Source organism: Pyrus communis, chromosome 7, assembly GCF_963583255.1.
Source record: "Pyrus communis chromosome 7, drPyrComm1.1, whole genome shotgun sequence".
In the NCBI taxonomy this organism is placed as follows: Eukaryota; Viridiplantae; Streptophyta; class Magnoliopsida; order Rosales; family Rosaceae; genus Pyrus; species Pyrus communis.
This window is the reverse complement of record NC_084809.1, coordinates 10,357,616-10,373,438: the sequence shown is the minus strand read 5'-3', so window position 1 is coordinate 10,373,438 and position 15,823 is coordinate 10,357,616. Positions and strand designations below refer to the sequence as shown.

At 33.4% G+C, this 15,823-nt stretch overlaps 1 protein-coding gene across 1 annotated transcript; it reads left to right on the top strand.

The window, feature by feature from the left end:
* Positions 1 to 8,075: 8,075 nt before the first annotated feature.
* On the top strand, positions 8,076 to 15,045 carry LOC137739218 (beta-amyrin synthase). Its single transcript, XM_068478767.1, has 15 exons — positions 8,076 to 8,361; positions 9,811 to 9,996; positions 10,671 to 10,760; positions 10,971 to 11,168; positions 11,779 to 11,863; positions 11,987 to 12,153; positions 12,238 to 12,543; positions 12,676 to 12,795; positions 12,901 to 13,023; positions 13,097 to 13,195; positions 13,399 to 13,455; positions 13,583 to 13,773; positions 13,862 to 14,039; positions 14,142 to 14,306; positions 14,495 to 15,045. Exons 1-15 carry the CDS (start codon positions 8,161 to 8,163, stop codon positions 14,612 to 14,614), a joined length of 2,286 nt encoding a protein of 761 aa, XP_068334868.1. The 5' UTR covers positions 8,076 to 8,160; the 3' UTR covers positions 14,615 to 15,045.
* The last annotated feature ends 778 nt before the right edge of the window (positions 15,046 to 15,823 follow it).

Here is a 15,823-nt window from a genome sequence, read left to right as displayed (position 1 = left end):
TGTGGAGGGAATTGTATAATATTTTGTTTTGGTGAGTGGTGCTGTAAATAGGCTTAATAGCAATGCTGTCGGTCTCAGAGAGAATGGCCTGGTAATATTTGAGGCTTTTGTAGGATTCTGTTGGAAGATAATGAAAATTTGGGGGGTAAAAGAAGTTTAGCAATACATTATGGGGGTTGATTTTTGTCAATATGAAGAGGGATGCATAAAAGCTTTTCAGAAATGGGGTTTTGAATATATGGTGATGATTTAGCAAAGCTATGTGTTTTTGGAACTGACGGTGATGGGGATCGAACTGATGAGTATGGATCATATGGGGTAGCTAATGCTGTTTGGTAATTTGGTCGGATATTTCATATGGTAGATCCTAGGGGAGTGAATCTGTTTGTGATGGCTAAGGTCGATGAAGAGTCGGGAATAGACTCTTATTTTACTGGTGCTGGGGTTTGGGTAAGAGTGGCTGGAAGCCTTCTTTGGTTAGTGCCCATTATTCCCCTGCAAAAATTCTCTTGTTAGAAAATCTGGGATGCAATTTTGGCTGCTTTTAATGTACTCAATTTCAAAATCAAAAATACTTAATATGGCTTGCCAGCGTGCAAATATTTGTTTTGATGCAATGTTTTGAATATCTTTCTGTAAAACATGTTTTGCAGATTTGCAATCAACACGAACAAAAAATTTTTGATTTAATAAATCATCTTGAAATTTGCTAATGCATAATATAATAGATAATATCTCTTTCTTAATAGTACTATAATTACTTTGAGTGGGATTCCAAACTCCTGAATGGAAACGAACAATTTGTTCAGGAGCTTCGAAAGAAGTTTTCTGCTTGAAGATACCTCCATAACCAATATCAGATGCATCGGTTTCGACTATTTTGAATGAGTCAGGAGTTGGAATGTCAAGGCAAGGCAAAGTCTTGACATGATTTTTGATCTGTTTGATAATAGAAGTATGAGTTTGAGACCATGATGGAGGATTCTCCTTGAGACGATCAAATAAAGGTTTGCATTTTTGGCGAAGGTGAGGATAAAATTCTGAAACATAATTGAGAGATCCAAGAAATCGCTGAAGTTGGGTTTTATCAATAATTTGATCTGGAAATTTATCAACAAACTGGATGACTCTATCGATGGGTTGGATAGTAGATCTGTAGATATGGTAACCTAAAAATCTAACTTTGGTATGAAATAACTTAATTTTGGTTGCCGAAACAACTAATCTATTGGACCTGATGATCCTAGCAAATGCATGCAAATGCTTCCAATGCTCATCTATTGATTTTGAAAAGATTAGTACATCATCAATGTAAACAATTGAAAAGTGACTATATTGATTAAAAATCTCATTCATAATGTTTTGAAATTCACTTGGTGCATTTTTCAAGCCGAAAGACATTACGTTCCATTCATAGTGTCCAAAAGGAGTTACAAAAGCAGTTTTGTATTTATCAGATTCATGAATTTGAATCTGCCAAAAACCTGATTTCATATCAAATTTAGAAAAAAGTGTTGCTTGAGAAAGTCTCTTTATCAAATCTCTTTTGTTGGGAATTGGATAACGAATCCATTCTAAAACATCATTCAAGGGTTTGTAGTTAATAACTAATCTTGGAACACCTCGTTCCAATTCTGCATTTTTTTGAACATAAAAAGCAGGGCAAGACCATGGAGATTTACTTTTCCGGATGATTCCTTTTTGTAAAAGCTGGTTGATTTATGTTTTACAAAACTCTAAAACTTCCTGATTCATTTGAATAGGTCGTGCTTTGGTGGGGATTTTTGATTCATTAAAATCCTTAACATAAGGTAGTTTAACAATATGTTGTTTTCGATGCCAAAAAGCATTGGGGAGATCTGAACAGATTTCCTTAGCAAGTTTATTAGAAAACTGGCTAATAGATTCTAACAAAGACTTATTTGTTAGCTGTTCTTCAACTTTTTTGTGTTTAATTTCTTCTTGTAAGAAATTAATTTGTTGGGATTTTGCAGTAATTTGGTTGAGAGTTTTGGAAATATTGTCTTTTTGAAGTTGTTTTAACCTTTTAAGATCTGTTTCCATGCAAAATTCAAAAGTAATTTTTTGGCCAAAAACCTTAGTAGAAATGCAGTTATGATGAACTTTGAAAGGATAAATTAAAGCAATGAAAGGGAGTCTCAAAATAACTGGATCAGAAATATTTTTGATTAAAACAAATGGAGTTTTAAAACAAACATTTTGTTGACAAACATGGGCTTTGGGAATTTCATATTTTAACTTCATCGGGGATTGATTTGCAGCACTAAGTATTTCAGTGGACTTGTGATAATACTTGGTAGGTATTAACCCTTCTTGAATGCAATTCAAGTCTGCACCCGAATCAATTAAAGCTATGGTTTCTAAATGAAAATCTTCGATTATTATCTTGATTTTAGAATACCATTTTCTAATTCTGATTTTGTCTAAAAGACTTAAAACAAAATCTTTTGAAGAAGCTTTGCTCGACTGAGCATCAGAATCGGAGTTTGAAGAAGAACTGCCGTGTTCTTCTACAAGTGCTTGAGTACGGACTCTACTGAGTTGTGAACGAATTTCTGTATTTTCGAACTTTAAAAATCTAATTTCCGATTTGATTTGATTAACTTCTTTTTGCAAATCTTTGATAGTAATTTCCTTTTTATGTTTATTAAATCGTTCAAAAGTGGTACTGAGAGAAATCTTTTGGGGTGGAGTCTGGCTAGTGCCAGGTTCTTGGAGAGAAATCAAATTTTTGAGTTTTTTCAAATAAAAAGATTTCAAATTGGGATCATCAACTTTACTAATTAATTCCATTAAAAATTCTTCTTGTTCTTCTTGCTTATTAAGCACTGAAATTTTGTTACGACAAGTGTATGTGCATCCAAACTTAATGTTTGGCGAAGATACTTCGTCTGAACTGCTATGATCAGAGGAAGATAATTCCAAATCCCTATCTGATTGACTAGAGTCGGTGTTTCTAAGTTCTAAAACCTGGAGAAGCTGTACTTTCTCTTCGTCAGAGATTTTCAGCTGGTTAATCGTTTTCTTAACTTTACATTCGTTTGCAAAATGACCAAATTTGCCACATTTGTAGCATTTTCCTTTTTTATTTTGAAAATCTTTTTTAGATTTTCGAAAAGGTTTCTTTTTGGGGTTTGAAAACGGTTTTTCATAAAACTTGTTGGTTTGAAAAGGTTTGTTGGAAGACCTTTTGTTTTTGTAAAATCTGGAATAAGGTTTAGAAAACTTGCTAGTGTGCTGAGCCTTTTTCTTTTTGCTCGAAGGAGCTATCGGAGGTAAACCATATTGTTCACAAAATGTTCCAAGTTCATATTTAGCAATAGATTTGTCTTTGTTGACTTGTTTTGAAATCTTCATGTCGATACACATTTTCAATCATTCCTTTTGGATAACATTAACTATGTTCCCATAAGTAAGGGTATGATAAGGTATGACACCTTCTTCGTTTACTAAAACATTTCGGATTTTGTGAGCAAAAAGATTTGGTAAACCATTGATAAATTTTTCTTTCCAAAAAGGTTGATTACTATCTTCGCGAAGCATGACTTTGGAAATAAAAACATCCTTATACCATCTGAAATCACTTAAGGTTGGACACCTTAAATTACTCAGTTGGTCGTGGATACGAGTAGTGACGTTGCTAGGTGTTCCTATAAAGTGCTCTATAATGGTGTAGAGTAATGTGTTTACTCCGTCGGGTATTCCCTATCCTATCGTTTCGTCAAAGATGGGAAGTCCTTCCTCATTTTTTTAACCGCATGACGTATTTCATCTCTGGAATGAGAAGTTAAGTGCTTCTCCCACCAAGAATGGAGCATTCCGGTAAATCTAGTGACGAGAAGATCAACAATCTGTGTTTGTGTGAAATTGTGATTAGAAAAATAGCTATTAGCAACCATAGACATATGTTGGAGTTTGTTGAGGAGTTCTTGTTCTAACAATCCATCTATATTCCATTCATAGAGTTTGTCAGCAGAGATTGAAAATTGATTTTGAATATTTCTTTCCTCAAATTGAAGATCAAGAGGTGTTGGTCTGGGATACCAGTTTTTTGTAAGAGAAGTGGGATTGACTGGATGAGTACGAATACGTTTTAAATCAAAAGTTGGTTGAAGATCAACGTTTTGAAAAACATGTTCAATCTTTTGAAGAGAGTTATCCGTTTCTGTGTCCTGAGAAGAGTCCGAAGTAGATGTTTTTTCTTCTTCGACAGAAACATCATGGTTTTGTAAAACACTAACAACTTTCTCTTTTTTAAGCTCATTGAGCATTTGGTCTATTTTTTGCATGGTAGTCATGGACTTTAAAGCAGTAGAACTTGAAGAAGTATCAGTAAAGTTCACTAATGGTTTTTCTTTTTGAGAAGATTTTGGTTGAGATAATTTGTCGATTTTGGTTTCAATTTTGTCTAACTGTTTTCCAATAGTATGAAGACTCTGGTTTGTAAAATTGTTCTGTTCAATGACAGATTTAAAACCTGAATCCTCTTTTGGAATTTTGAAAGGAGTTGCTGAAATATTGGTATTGCCAGTGGAAATTAAAAAAGTTTCTTTGGGAGGATGACTGGAAGAAATCAAAGTTTTGTCTTCCTTAACCCAATTTTCTTTGGTAACAACTGTAAGTTTGTTTTTGGTTTCATAATGTTTTTCAATGAAATCAAAGAAAGATATTTCAAATTGGTATTGTTCTACAAAATATGACTTTAGCCCACGAAACTCAATTTTCTCCACATAAAACCCGATGTAAATTTTTTGCTCAAATAAAACCCCATTGACTAGACTTCACATAAGCAAATTCATTAATTATATTTGACTTTATCCATTTAAAATTTTTTGGATGCCTAAAACACCCTTATTGAATGTTTAATGTACACAATTAATTCCATACAAATTGTAAGGGAGAATTAATGATTTTACAAAAATAATATTTTGCATATAAATGTAGGGATTTGTTGGTTAGTTTGGCTCTCGAATTCCAATTTACCATTACAACGTGTCCATATTATATATAGGTAAATTATTGTACTTCAAAATATAAAAAAAAAAAAAATTGTTGTCAAAGTAAAAATATATAAATTAAAGGAGATAAAAATTGCATGTAAATTAATTTTAGGACAAAGAAAAAGAAAAGAACCAACTATAGGTAAATTATTTACATATACAGTCTAGATATTTGATTCACATAAAAAATGTAGGTAAATCACGTGTGCATAATTTACCTACTATTATTGAAATTTACCTACTTGCATATTTTACCTACTATTATATTAATTTACCTACTTGCATAATATAGGGAAAATGCCAACAAAACATGAGAATATTATTTGCATATATCACAGGTAAATTGCAAAAAGAAATATGAGAATATTTTGTTTATATAATGTAGGTAAATTACAGGCAATAGGGCGATATTATTTATACAGGTAAAGTAGGGACGTTTAACTATTATATATAAGGAGAATAATTACACCGAATAATAATGTAGTCATTATTTAAAGTAATGCACTAGATTGTTGTAGAAATTAAAAATAAATAAATAAATAAATAAATAGAAAAAACGTCATGATGCTTAATTAGATTTTAAGGCCCTTGATTAAAGCTAATTTTCAAGTGTCAGTTGTGGCAAAAATTGTAAATAATTTGTATTAGTAGGTTACTTATATTCTTATGTGGTAGTTTATTTGACTTTTGGGTTTTTGTTGGATGTTTAATTATATGTGAGTTTATGTTTAGAAATCATGATTTTTCAGGACCAATATCTAATGAATCCTATATATATATATTTTATTATTTTATTTTATTTTTTGGGGTCAACCATCTATAATTTTTTCAAGTTAATGAGATCCGTCTTTTACATTTTCGATGCGAATTTGGATTCGGTTTCCCATTTTGGATGCGAATTTGGTTTCCCATTTTGGAGGCCAGTGCTGAGATGGTTACTTTGGTCAAACTATTACAGCTTCTACTTGTCGGCCATCAGCTTAAAATCTGAACACGGCATAAATTGGACCGTGGGAACGATATCAAGCCAGCAGGGTCAAAGATGGAAGCAAGAAGGCTAGTTCCCAGTCAGAGCATCTCACCCTGTACACCTGTTGTTTCCGTACTCATTCGAGCCGCCTTTGGCATCAGACCTAAAACGTATTGGAGTCACTCCAACAGAAAAATTAGAAATTTTTTTGGCATCCCCTTGCGATCTTGCAGAATACTGCAAGCGGGTTCCGTTGCCTTCACGAGTGTAAACCGCGCCAAATGTTCTGTGTAGCTCATTCAACGTAAAAGATTAAACCTAAGAGCCAGCTCTAGAAATTTATTTGGCTATAAATATTAATATTGAATTAAAAAATAATAATTAAAACATTTCTCACTCGCTACACGAGCTTACGTATGGTCGTAACTCGTAACAGAAATAAGGAGCTCTTAACATAAGTTGCAGCATTTTCTGATAAAATTTAATTTAAAATAGAGAGCATACAAACCATGAAGGCAACACTTTCAAGCCATTATGAACGTCATTAATTACAAAGTGGTAGTCCATTTCAATAATTTGAACGAATACTTAAAGTCATACAAATATGCATGTAATTTAATATTTTAGTGAATATGATGTTGAATTTTCACACATGCATTATAGCCGGTTCAAAATTCTTCATCTCCCAAATTATTGTAACAGTTTCGAATATTCTCCCTCCCTTTACTAATAATAAATTAAAAAAAGTCATACAAATATAACAAAATATTATTGACATCAATCATGTATTATGAGCTGCATAATAGAAATATAAGCGGTAGTCAATTTCCACTTCAATCGTGAACTGCATTATAAAAATATGTCCTTTCAAATATAGCAAAATATTATTGACATCAATCATGAATTATGAGCTGCATGATAGAAATATTATCGGTAGTCAATTTCCACTTCAATCGTGAACTACATTATAAAAATATGTTCAAAAGGTTATTGAGAAAAATGTTTCTTTTGATATATTATTGACACTATACAAAGGTCATTGTGAGAGTTAAATTAACTTTCTATATTTATAAAAAAAGATATATATATTTATAAGAAGTGTAGAATGATTTTTTTTTTTTTTTTTTGAGTGTCAATAACAACACCTTTTGTTTAATTAAAAAAAAATAAAGGATATCAATTGCAAAAGTTTTGCGCATTATTTGAATAGAGTAATGCTAGGAGACCATATATTTATACCACATTATATGATCTGGTAAATGATTCATGTAATCATTAGTTAATGAGGTAAAACTATTAATTGACGTGTCATGTACAAATTACTTGCCACATCATATAATTCATCAATGATGATGGAAACTCAACTCAGCACTTGAAACATCATCAAGCCCTGAATGTAATGAGCAATAATTTACATTGTGTGATCATGATTACAAGCACGCACTAAGTGATTTTCATAGAATGAAAGCACTCATCATTTTCTTTCAAGATAATAATGGTTGGCACTTGTAACGCATAGTGGAGGTTGAAGTTTTGGAGAGATTTTTCAGTATGTCCAGAATACGAATACATACTTTATATGTCATTATACAAGTGGAGGGACACTTGAAAAAAAAAAAAAAAAACTTTCTTCCTACTTGTGTAATGACATATACCATACTGCCCCCGGACACATTAAAAAACCTCTCGGAAGCTTTGAGGTATGGCTGTTAATTGGCATGATTGATAGTAATAAAGTTCTACCGCATGCATTCTTATCTATGAGTGTGGAGGTGTTGCAGCCTTTTATTCGACTTAAACTCGCTTGAGAAACTGAATATGGACACTATGCCAGTTTACATGGTAATAACAGATCAAGAAAAAAGAAAGGAAGGACCAAATTGGCAAGAAACAGATCCGCGGCCCTCAATGACTATATGCTCAATAATTTCCTGTTGCCGCGTTGCGTTGAACTAATTCGTTGACTTACCTTGTATACCTAGGTAAAACATGAATAAAAATTGCTGGGTATATATATTTTTATGTTCAGATCTCTATATATACACAAAGGAAGGTGATCATTTATACATTCGTCCATTGAAAACATAGTTAAGTTTCTATATACAGGTCTTTCTCTCTCTCTCTCTCTCTCTCTCTCTCTCTCTCTCTCTAAATAAAGAATATTGAAGAATGTGGAAGCTTAAGGTCGCAGATGGTGGCAATGATCCATACATCTACAGCACAAACAACTTCGTGGGAAGGCAGATATTTGAGTTTGACCCTGAAGCAGGAACTACCGAAGAGCGAGCTGAGGTGGAAGAAGCTCGTCTTCATTTCTACAATAACCGCTATCAGGTTAAGCCCAATGGTGACCACCTATGGCGAATGCAGGTATGCTCTAGTTACTTGGTTTCACCGATGTAGTTATTTATTATAAGCAATTAATACTTGTATCCACCTACCTATTTATCTACCCACTTATTATTAACGCATCATACAATAATCAAAGACATTATTTTACTTTTCCACATTATCTAAAGATCATATTTATTGAAAATCAATCAATTTGGAGATCATGTAGTCATTTATATATATCGAACATGATCAACATTCTTGGTAATAATTTATCAACCATCTATTCATTTGATGCATATGAGCGACTAAACACTCTATGACTTAATTGATTTTTAGAATATAAAGTGAATAAACGTAATTCTAATAATGAAGTTTGTATGTAAAAAAAAGCGTTAACTACAAGTGAACAAGTACACCCATAAAGTATTCTCTGTCATAAATGGCATGCAATGAAGCTAAGAAGATAAAATGAGGAAGCTAAATATAGCGTATGACGTGTGTATATAAAATCCACAAGCTCCATAACAAGCTAGAATGATGCTCGCCTGTTCCTTGAATGCACCATAACATACTCTAACCACCCAATGCCCCAAACAATATTCTTCACTTAAAAATGCATAGAGAGGAGACAAGTGTGAATAGCGTTGGACCCTTTTAAGTTTTAACTTTTGATCTATGGTGAGTAATTTCATTTCTCATAATCTGTTTGTATTGGACTTTTATTTTTATTTTTAAAGTGAAATAATTTGAGGAGGAGAGAAAATATTACTTAAGAAGGAGTAGTCATCATTAAGACTTATTATTTTGAGAGTTGTTGCAACAGGTTTACTCATTTGTTACTCAGTTGATTAATAGTATCCATCATGGCATTCGAAATTTTGATTAGTTTAATTTTTCGACCTTTAATATTTTTTTGTATAAAAATATTAGCATTCTACATATGTTATCTTGCACTTACCCAAGTATATTTTCTTCCTTGGTTTTATGAAGGAGTGCGATTAATATTTTTGAAATACGAATAACATCTCTATTTTATTGAATTTTCTTCTTACCATTTAATACTAAAATTTAATAATATTCTTATTCACTTAAATTTGACTCTTATGATGTCGAATTTGATATTAATTTATCTTCACCATTTGGTATAAATATATTCATCCTTGGTTGGGGGTTTTATCGGGCCCCTCGCGATCTTATACGTACGTATTTTGGAACAGGAGGGAGTCCACTTTGACTTGAAAGGAGCCTTGTTCGGCGGATAACAATAATAAGAATATAATAATATGATAATAAATATAAAAAATCAGATTTTTTGTTTGTCTTGTTTCTTGTACAAAGTTTTCATTTTCCTATCTGATGGGCATCACCAATAATTCTTTAGGGTTTATTAAAATTTAATTAATAATAATATCATCGTCATAAATTTGTTTAATCATAACTTCAATCATTAGTATCGCACTTAATTATCTGTTCACTTATCAACAGTTCCTAAGGGAGAAGAACTTCAAACAAACAATTCCCCCAGTTAAAGTTGAGGATGGAGAGGAAATCACACATGAAAAGGCCACAGCTTCATTGAGAAGGTCTGTCCACTTCTTTTCAGCGTTGCAGGCTAGCGATGGCCATTGGCCTGCCGAAAATGCCGGCCCGTTGTTTTTCCTTCCTCCTTTGGTCAGTATTTAACATTGTCACCATTTGCTATCATGTTATTTACCGACACAATGTCCTACTTATATTAATGGATAAATTGACACCAACTTCTTAAAGTTTATGAGGTCACGTTTTGAATCCAATGTATATGAGTAATGTTAAGCAGATTAACTTTTTAGACCTATTTGTAAATCATGTTATGTGTTACTAATAAAAAATAAGCAGTACTAATTCAATATTTAACGACAATGTCTTACGGTTTAAATAGATAATATCTCTAGCATCATCCCAATATATATGTGAGACTACATTTCTAGACAAAATTTGTAAATTAAATGATGTGTCACAGTACGAATAAGCACGTTTATCAATATAATCCAATTATCAACTTTCATGTTATTTAGTTTACAAAATTTTATGTACGAATTTAATTTCTCTAGCATTACTCTAAATATATAGTCTTTCAACTTTGAAAATTTGAGAGGAATAACTAAGTTTCTCTATGATTACAAAGTTTACACCTAATGTCAACTTTCCAAAAAGTGCAATCGACTATGAAAATATTTTACTTGCAATCCCATGTTCCCATTTTGTGGCTTAAAAATAAATAGCGTATTTTCTCGAGTTTTTACCGAACTCCAAATATTTGGGTTATTATTAATTGCTCCTTCCAATTTTTTACTCAAAATTTGCAGGTCATGTGTGTTTACATTACAGGGCATCTTAACACTGTATTCCATGCAGAACACCGTAAAGAAATTCTACGTTACATATACTATCATCAGGTACATATATATACATTTTGTTATTTTTTCATACAAATTGGATAAAATTAAACACTTTCAAAATGTGCTTATTTGTCTTAAATAACTACCAAGGGTTGCAGTTAAGTTGGCAAACAGTTTTCATTTCTGCATCCAAAATCCCGCTTGTATAAATAAAAATACTGAATAAATAATGCTAATTAATATGCATCAATGTTTTGGATAATTCAGAACCAAGATGGTGGTTGGGGATTACACATCGAAGGACACAGCACCATGTTTTGCACAGCTCTCAACTACATTTGTATGCGTATTCTTGGAGAAGGACCTGATGGTGGCCAAGACAATGCTTGTGCAAGAGCTAGAAAGTGGATTCTTGATCATGGCAGTGTTACCCACATCCCCTCATGGGGTAAAACTTGGCTTTCGGTATGCCTATCTGCAGCACTAAGACAAATTGCTTAGGCTCCGGGTTAACTGTTGTTCTTAAATAGCACTATCACTATGGCAAATTGTCAACATATTGGTAATTTATACATGCCATATATAACCGAATTATTTGAGATTAGTTGTTAATGATAACGGGTCAATATTAACAAAACTAACCTTATTGTTGATACACTATAATACTGGTAACCCCTTACTAAAATTTACCTCTATTAGAGTTACAATCTAAAAAAAAAGATAAATGCTATAAGGTCATATTTGACTCCAAACTAGTGGTGTGACTTATACCATATATATCCAACGCAGACATAATCAAATAATTATTTAAACTTTTAGCTTTTATTCAGTAGAGAAAGATGAAGTGAAATTTATAATTAACTATTACTTTATATCTTCTAAAGGTGGAGTCCCACCTCTTAACTAGATTAAGTCAAATATGACTTTACAGGTGGCAGACCAAAATCTTATATAACCCTAACTATTTCGGTATATTAAAGAGCGATCGAGTCATATTTGGCATTGAGAACACTGCACTACTATTATTTAAAAGGGTTTCCGCTTTTAATTAATCTTGCTCAATTGATTCTTGCAGATACTTGGTGTGTTTGAGTGGTCCGGAAGCAACCCAATGCCCCCAGAGTTTTGGATTCTGCCTTCATTTCTTCCTATGCATCCAGGTTAGCACAATTCCGGACTCCACGAGTTCAAATAATTCAATCTTTCACATGTTGAAAGATTTAATTAGTCTCTCTCTACCTATAGTCTTCTTTTTTAATCTCTTCTACATCATGCAAATGCAGCAAAAATGTGGTGCTACTGTAGGATGGTTTATATGCCTATGTCATATTTATATGGGAAAAGATTTGTTGGTCCAATCACACCTCTCATACTACAATTAAGGGAAGAACTCTATGCTCAGCCTTATGACGAAATTAACTGGAAGGGAGTGCGTCATCACTGTGCTAAAGTATGTTGAACTTGAATAAATAGCTAATTAGTCAATTTTTTTCTTGTTTAGGTACATAAACTGATTGCGGTAATTTGAATGCAGGAGGACATCTACTACCCTCATCCTTGGATACAGGACTTTCTGTGGGATAGTCTGTACATATGTACGGAGCCTCTTCTTACTCGCTGGCCATTTAACAAGCTGATCAGGAAAAGGGCTCTCGAAGTAACAATGGAGCATATTCATTATGAAGATGAAAACAGCAGATACATTACCATTGGATGTGTCGAAAAGGTGTTATGCATGCTGGCTTGTTGGGCTGAAGATCCAAATGGTGATTATTTTAAAAAGCATCTTGCCAGGATACCGGATTATTTATGGGTTGCTGAGGATGGGATGAAGATGCAAGTTAGTACACATTTTGTTAATACAGTATATGATACGATGATTTGTTCTTTACCCTTTTATCTGTTTCAAAAGTTTACTCTTCTAAATCATTGGAAAACATTATAAGTTGATACATTTTCTTAATACGTGCAGAGTTTTGGCAGTCAACAGTGGGATACTGGTTTTGCCATTCAAGCCTTGCTTGCTTCCAATCTAACCGATGAAATTGCACCCACACTTGCTAGAGGACATGACTTCGTCAAGAAATCTCAGGTTCGTTTTTTATATAGTCAACTGAACTTTCATTTTTTGTAAAATGTATATGTGCATCGATTAATTTGTTCTAACTCGTGACTGTTTTGGAATCAAATTGTAAAGGTTAAGGACAATCCATCGGGTGACTTCAAAAGCATGCACCGCCACATTTCCAAAGGATCGTGGACTTTCTCTGATCAAGACCATGGATGGCAAGTTTCTGATTGCACTGCAGAGGGTTTAAAGGTAACAAATACTTCAACTTTGTTATCCACCTTAAATGGTATTTCCATTTTCCTGACCATAATCCCCTGTACAGTGTTGCCTGCTTTTATCGATGATGCAACCGGAGCTGGTTGGTGAAAAAATGGAACCTGAGCGGTTATACGATGCTGTCAATGTCCTAATTACCCTACAGGTACAACTATTATGTCAGTCAGTCATATATATGAGTAGAGTTGCATTTTGTTTCCCTGCCGTAATCAAATTTTGGACCTAATGCATGCTGCCTTACTTTAAAAACCTTAAAAAACTTGTAGCATTTCAAGACATTTGTTCTTCACCGCACGGTCTATTAGGTCTCTGTACTCATAACAAATCTCATTTTATGGCTCATTGTAGAGTAAGAATGGTGGTTTAGCAGCCTGGGAACCAGCTGGAGCAGCAGAATGGTTAGAAGTAAGAATTTTAAAGAATTGGAGTAATTTTGTCGAACTTAGTTAGATGTGTAAGAAACTAAAGTCTTTCACGGCATTATTAATTAGTATATACTTACTGGACATTCTCACTTCTTTTTTCTCCCCAGATGTTGAATCCCACGGAATTCTTCGCAGACATTGTTGTTGAGCATGAATATGTTGAGTGCACTTCATCTGCAATTCAGGCTTTAGTTTTGTTTAAGAAGTTGTACCCTGGCCACAGGAAGAAAGAGATAGATCAATTTATTACCAATGCAGCACAGTACCTTGAAAATATACAAATGGAAGATGGTTCATGGTAATATCATATTATTAAATCAAAATTTTGATTTCTTTGATTAACAACTATAGCAGAGAAACAACTTAGTTATGAAACATTTGCTCAGGTACGGGAATTGGGGTGTTTGCTTCACATATGGTACCTGGTTTGCTCTTGGAGGGTTAACAGCTGCTGGCAAGACTTTCAACAATTGTGCAGTTATACGCAAAGCTATTAATTTTTTACTCACAATCCAGAAAGAGAACGGTGGTTGGGGAGAGAGCTACCTTTCATGTCCAAAAAAGGTAAAATATGGGAGGTGGATTATGTTTGAAGCGAGCTCCAAGTTTCTTAGTTAATCTCATTGTCTTAGACTAAAATATTACACTCTGTGGTGGGTGATACAGGAGTACGTTCCTCTTGAAGGAAACCGATCAAATTTAGTACACACAGCTTGGGCTATGATGGGTTTGATTTATGCAGGACAGGCCGAAAGAGACCCCGCACCTCTTCATCGTGCAGCAAAGTTGATAATCAACTCTCAGATGGAAAATGGTGATTTTCCTCAGCAGGTATCTTGCTTACCCTAACATCTATTTCAAACAAAATAAAAATATTTCCCCAACCTTACTTGCATTGCAAGGTTGACTAGTAAAAAGGATGAAACACAAAATAACATATCGTGTTGCGTATACGCGCGTATGCTCAAATTTTTACTTGCAACGTTTTATAACATCTATTCACTAATCATGTATGGCAGGAAATCACTGGAGTGTTCATGAAGAATTGTATGCTACATTATGCAGCTTATAGAAACATCTACCCCCTGTGGGCTCTTGCAGAATACCGCAAGTGGGTTCCATTGCCTTCCAAGGCGTGATTAGGCTCTCTGTATCGTGTAGCTCTTACATGCAGCATATATTAATACGCATAAAAGCCAGTTGTTGAAATTATGTATTATACAAGTAGTGTATCAATCAGATTAGGAAGTAAGATTTACCTACTTGGAAATCAGAGAAATTATACTTCTTCAAACAGAAAAAATATAAAATAAAATAAAATAAAAATCTATTTCTGCCGGACGTATTTTTAATTCTTTATTTTCTTATTAGATGACTAAAATTACAACATTATAGGGCGAATAGGTTGTGAGAGATGTTACTCAAGGGTGTGTTCCCAGTAATTTAGGCCAAAATTGTTAAGAATGTACTACGTACAAAAATAAGATGGAAGGACTTGAAAATGATTAGATGCAATAAATTTGAAGAAACTTTCAAATGAGACCAATGTGTCATTTGAAAGTCCTTTGTTTAGTATAGTACATTTCTAGTGTTTTTGTATTGATTGAGTAATTTATTGATAATATTCTTGTAGTGCATTTTTCACAATTTAGAATAAAAGGCCATAAACTTTGAAAGTCCCTCAAACATAAGGCAAATAATCAAAGAAACACATAAAAAATTTCATAGAAAGTTGTCTTAAGGCCACATATATAACTATGCTAATCACTACACTTAGATTAGGGCCACAAATATTTGTTTACTTGGATATTGCAGAAGAACCTTTGAAGTCAAGGATGGTGTGCCAGATCTAGAGTACTTCTCATTGATGGGACTCATCCATTTGGTTCTGCTTCCTTTATTTATTTTTGCAATGATTTTTATCATTTTATTGTTGGTGGAGCTGGGATGTTGAAGACTTAGTTAAATAAAGAATGTCTTGTACATAAAACGTGTGACATAATCAAATTAGCTAGAGCTGGAATGTTGGTGCTGTAGCATGTGACCAGTGACCCGACTTTGTCTCCCTAGAATAAAATTGATGCCCTAATTTCATTTTTAGGTCCATTCAATGAGATTTCATTGTTTGAATCTAATTTCACAAAGGACATCCACTTGACCCTTGTGATAGGCAAAGATTCGACCGTTAGATAGTAATGAAATTATATTTGTTGATGTGTGACTAATGTGAGGCTCTTAGGAATTCACGAATCTGAAATCTGTTGTGGGGGTCTTCCTGATTGGATAACGAAGGGTTGTTGACCAACCGTTCATGACCATGTTGATCGAGGGTTGAATTTTGGTTAATG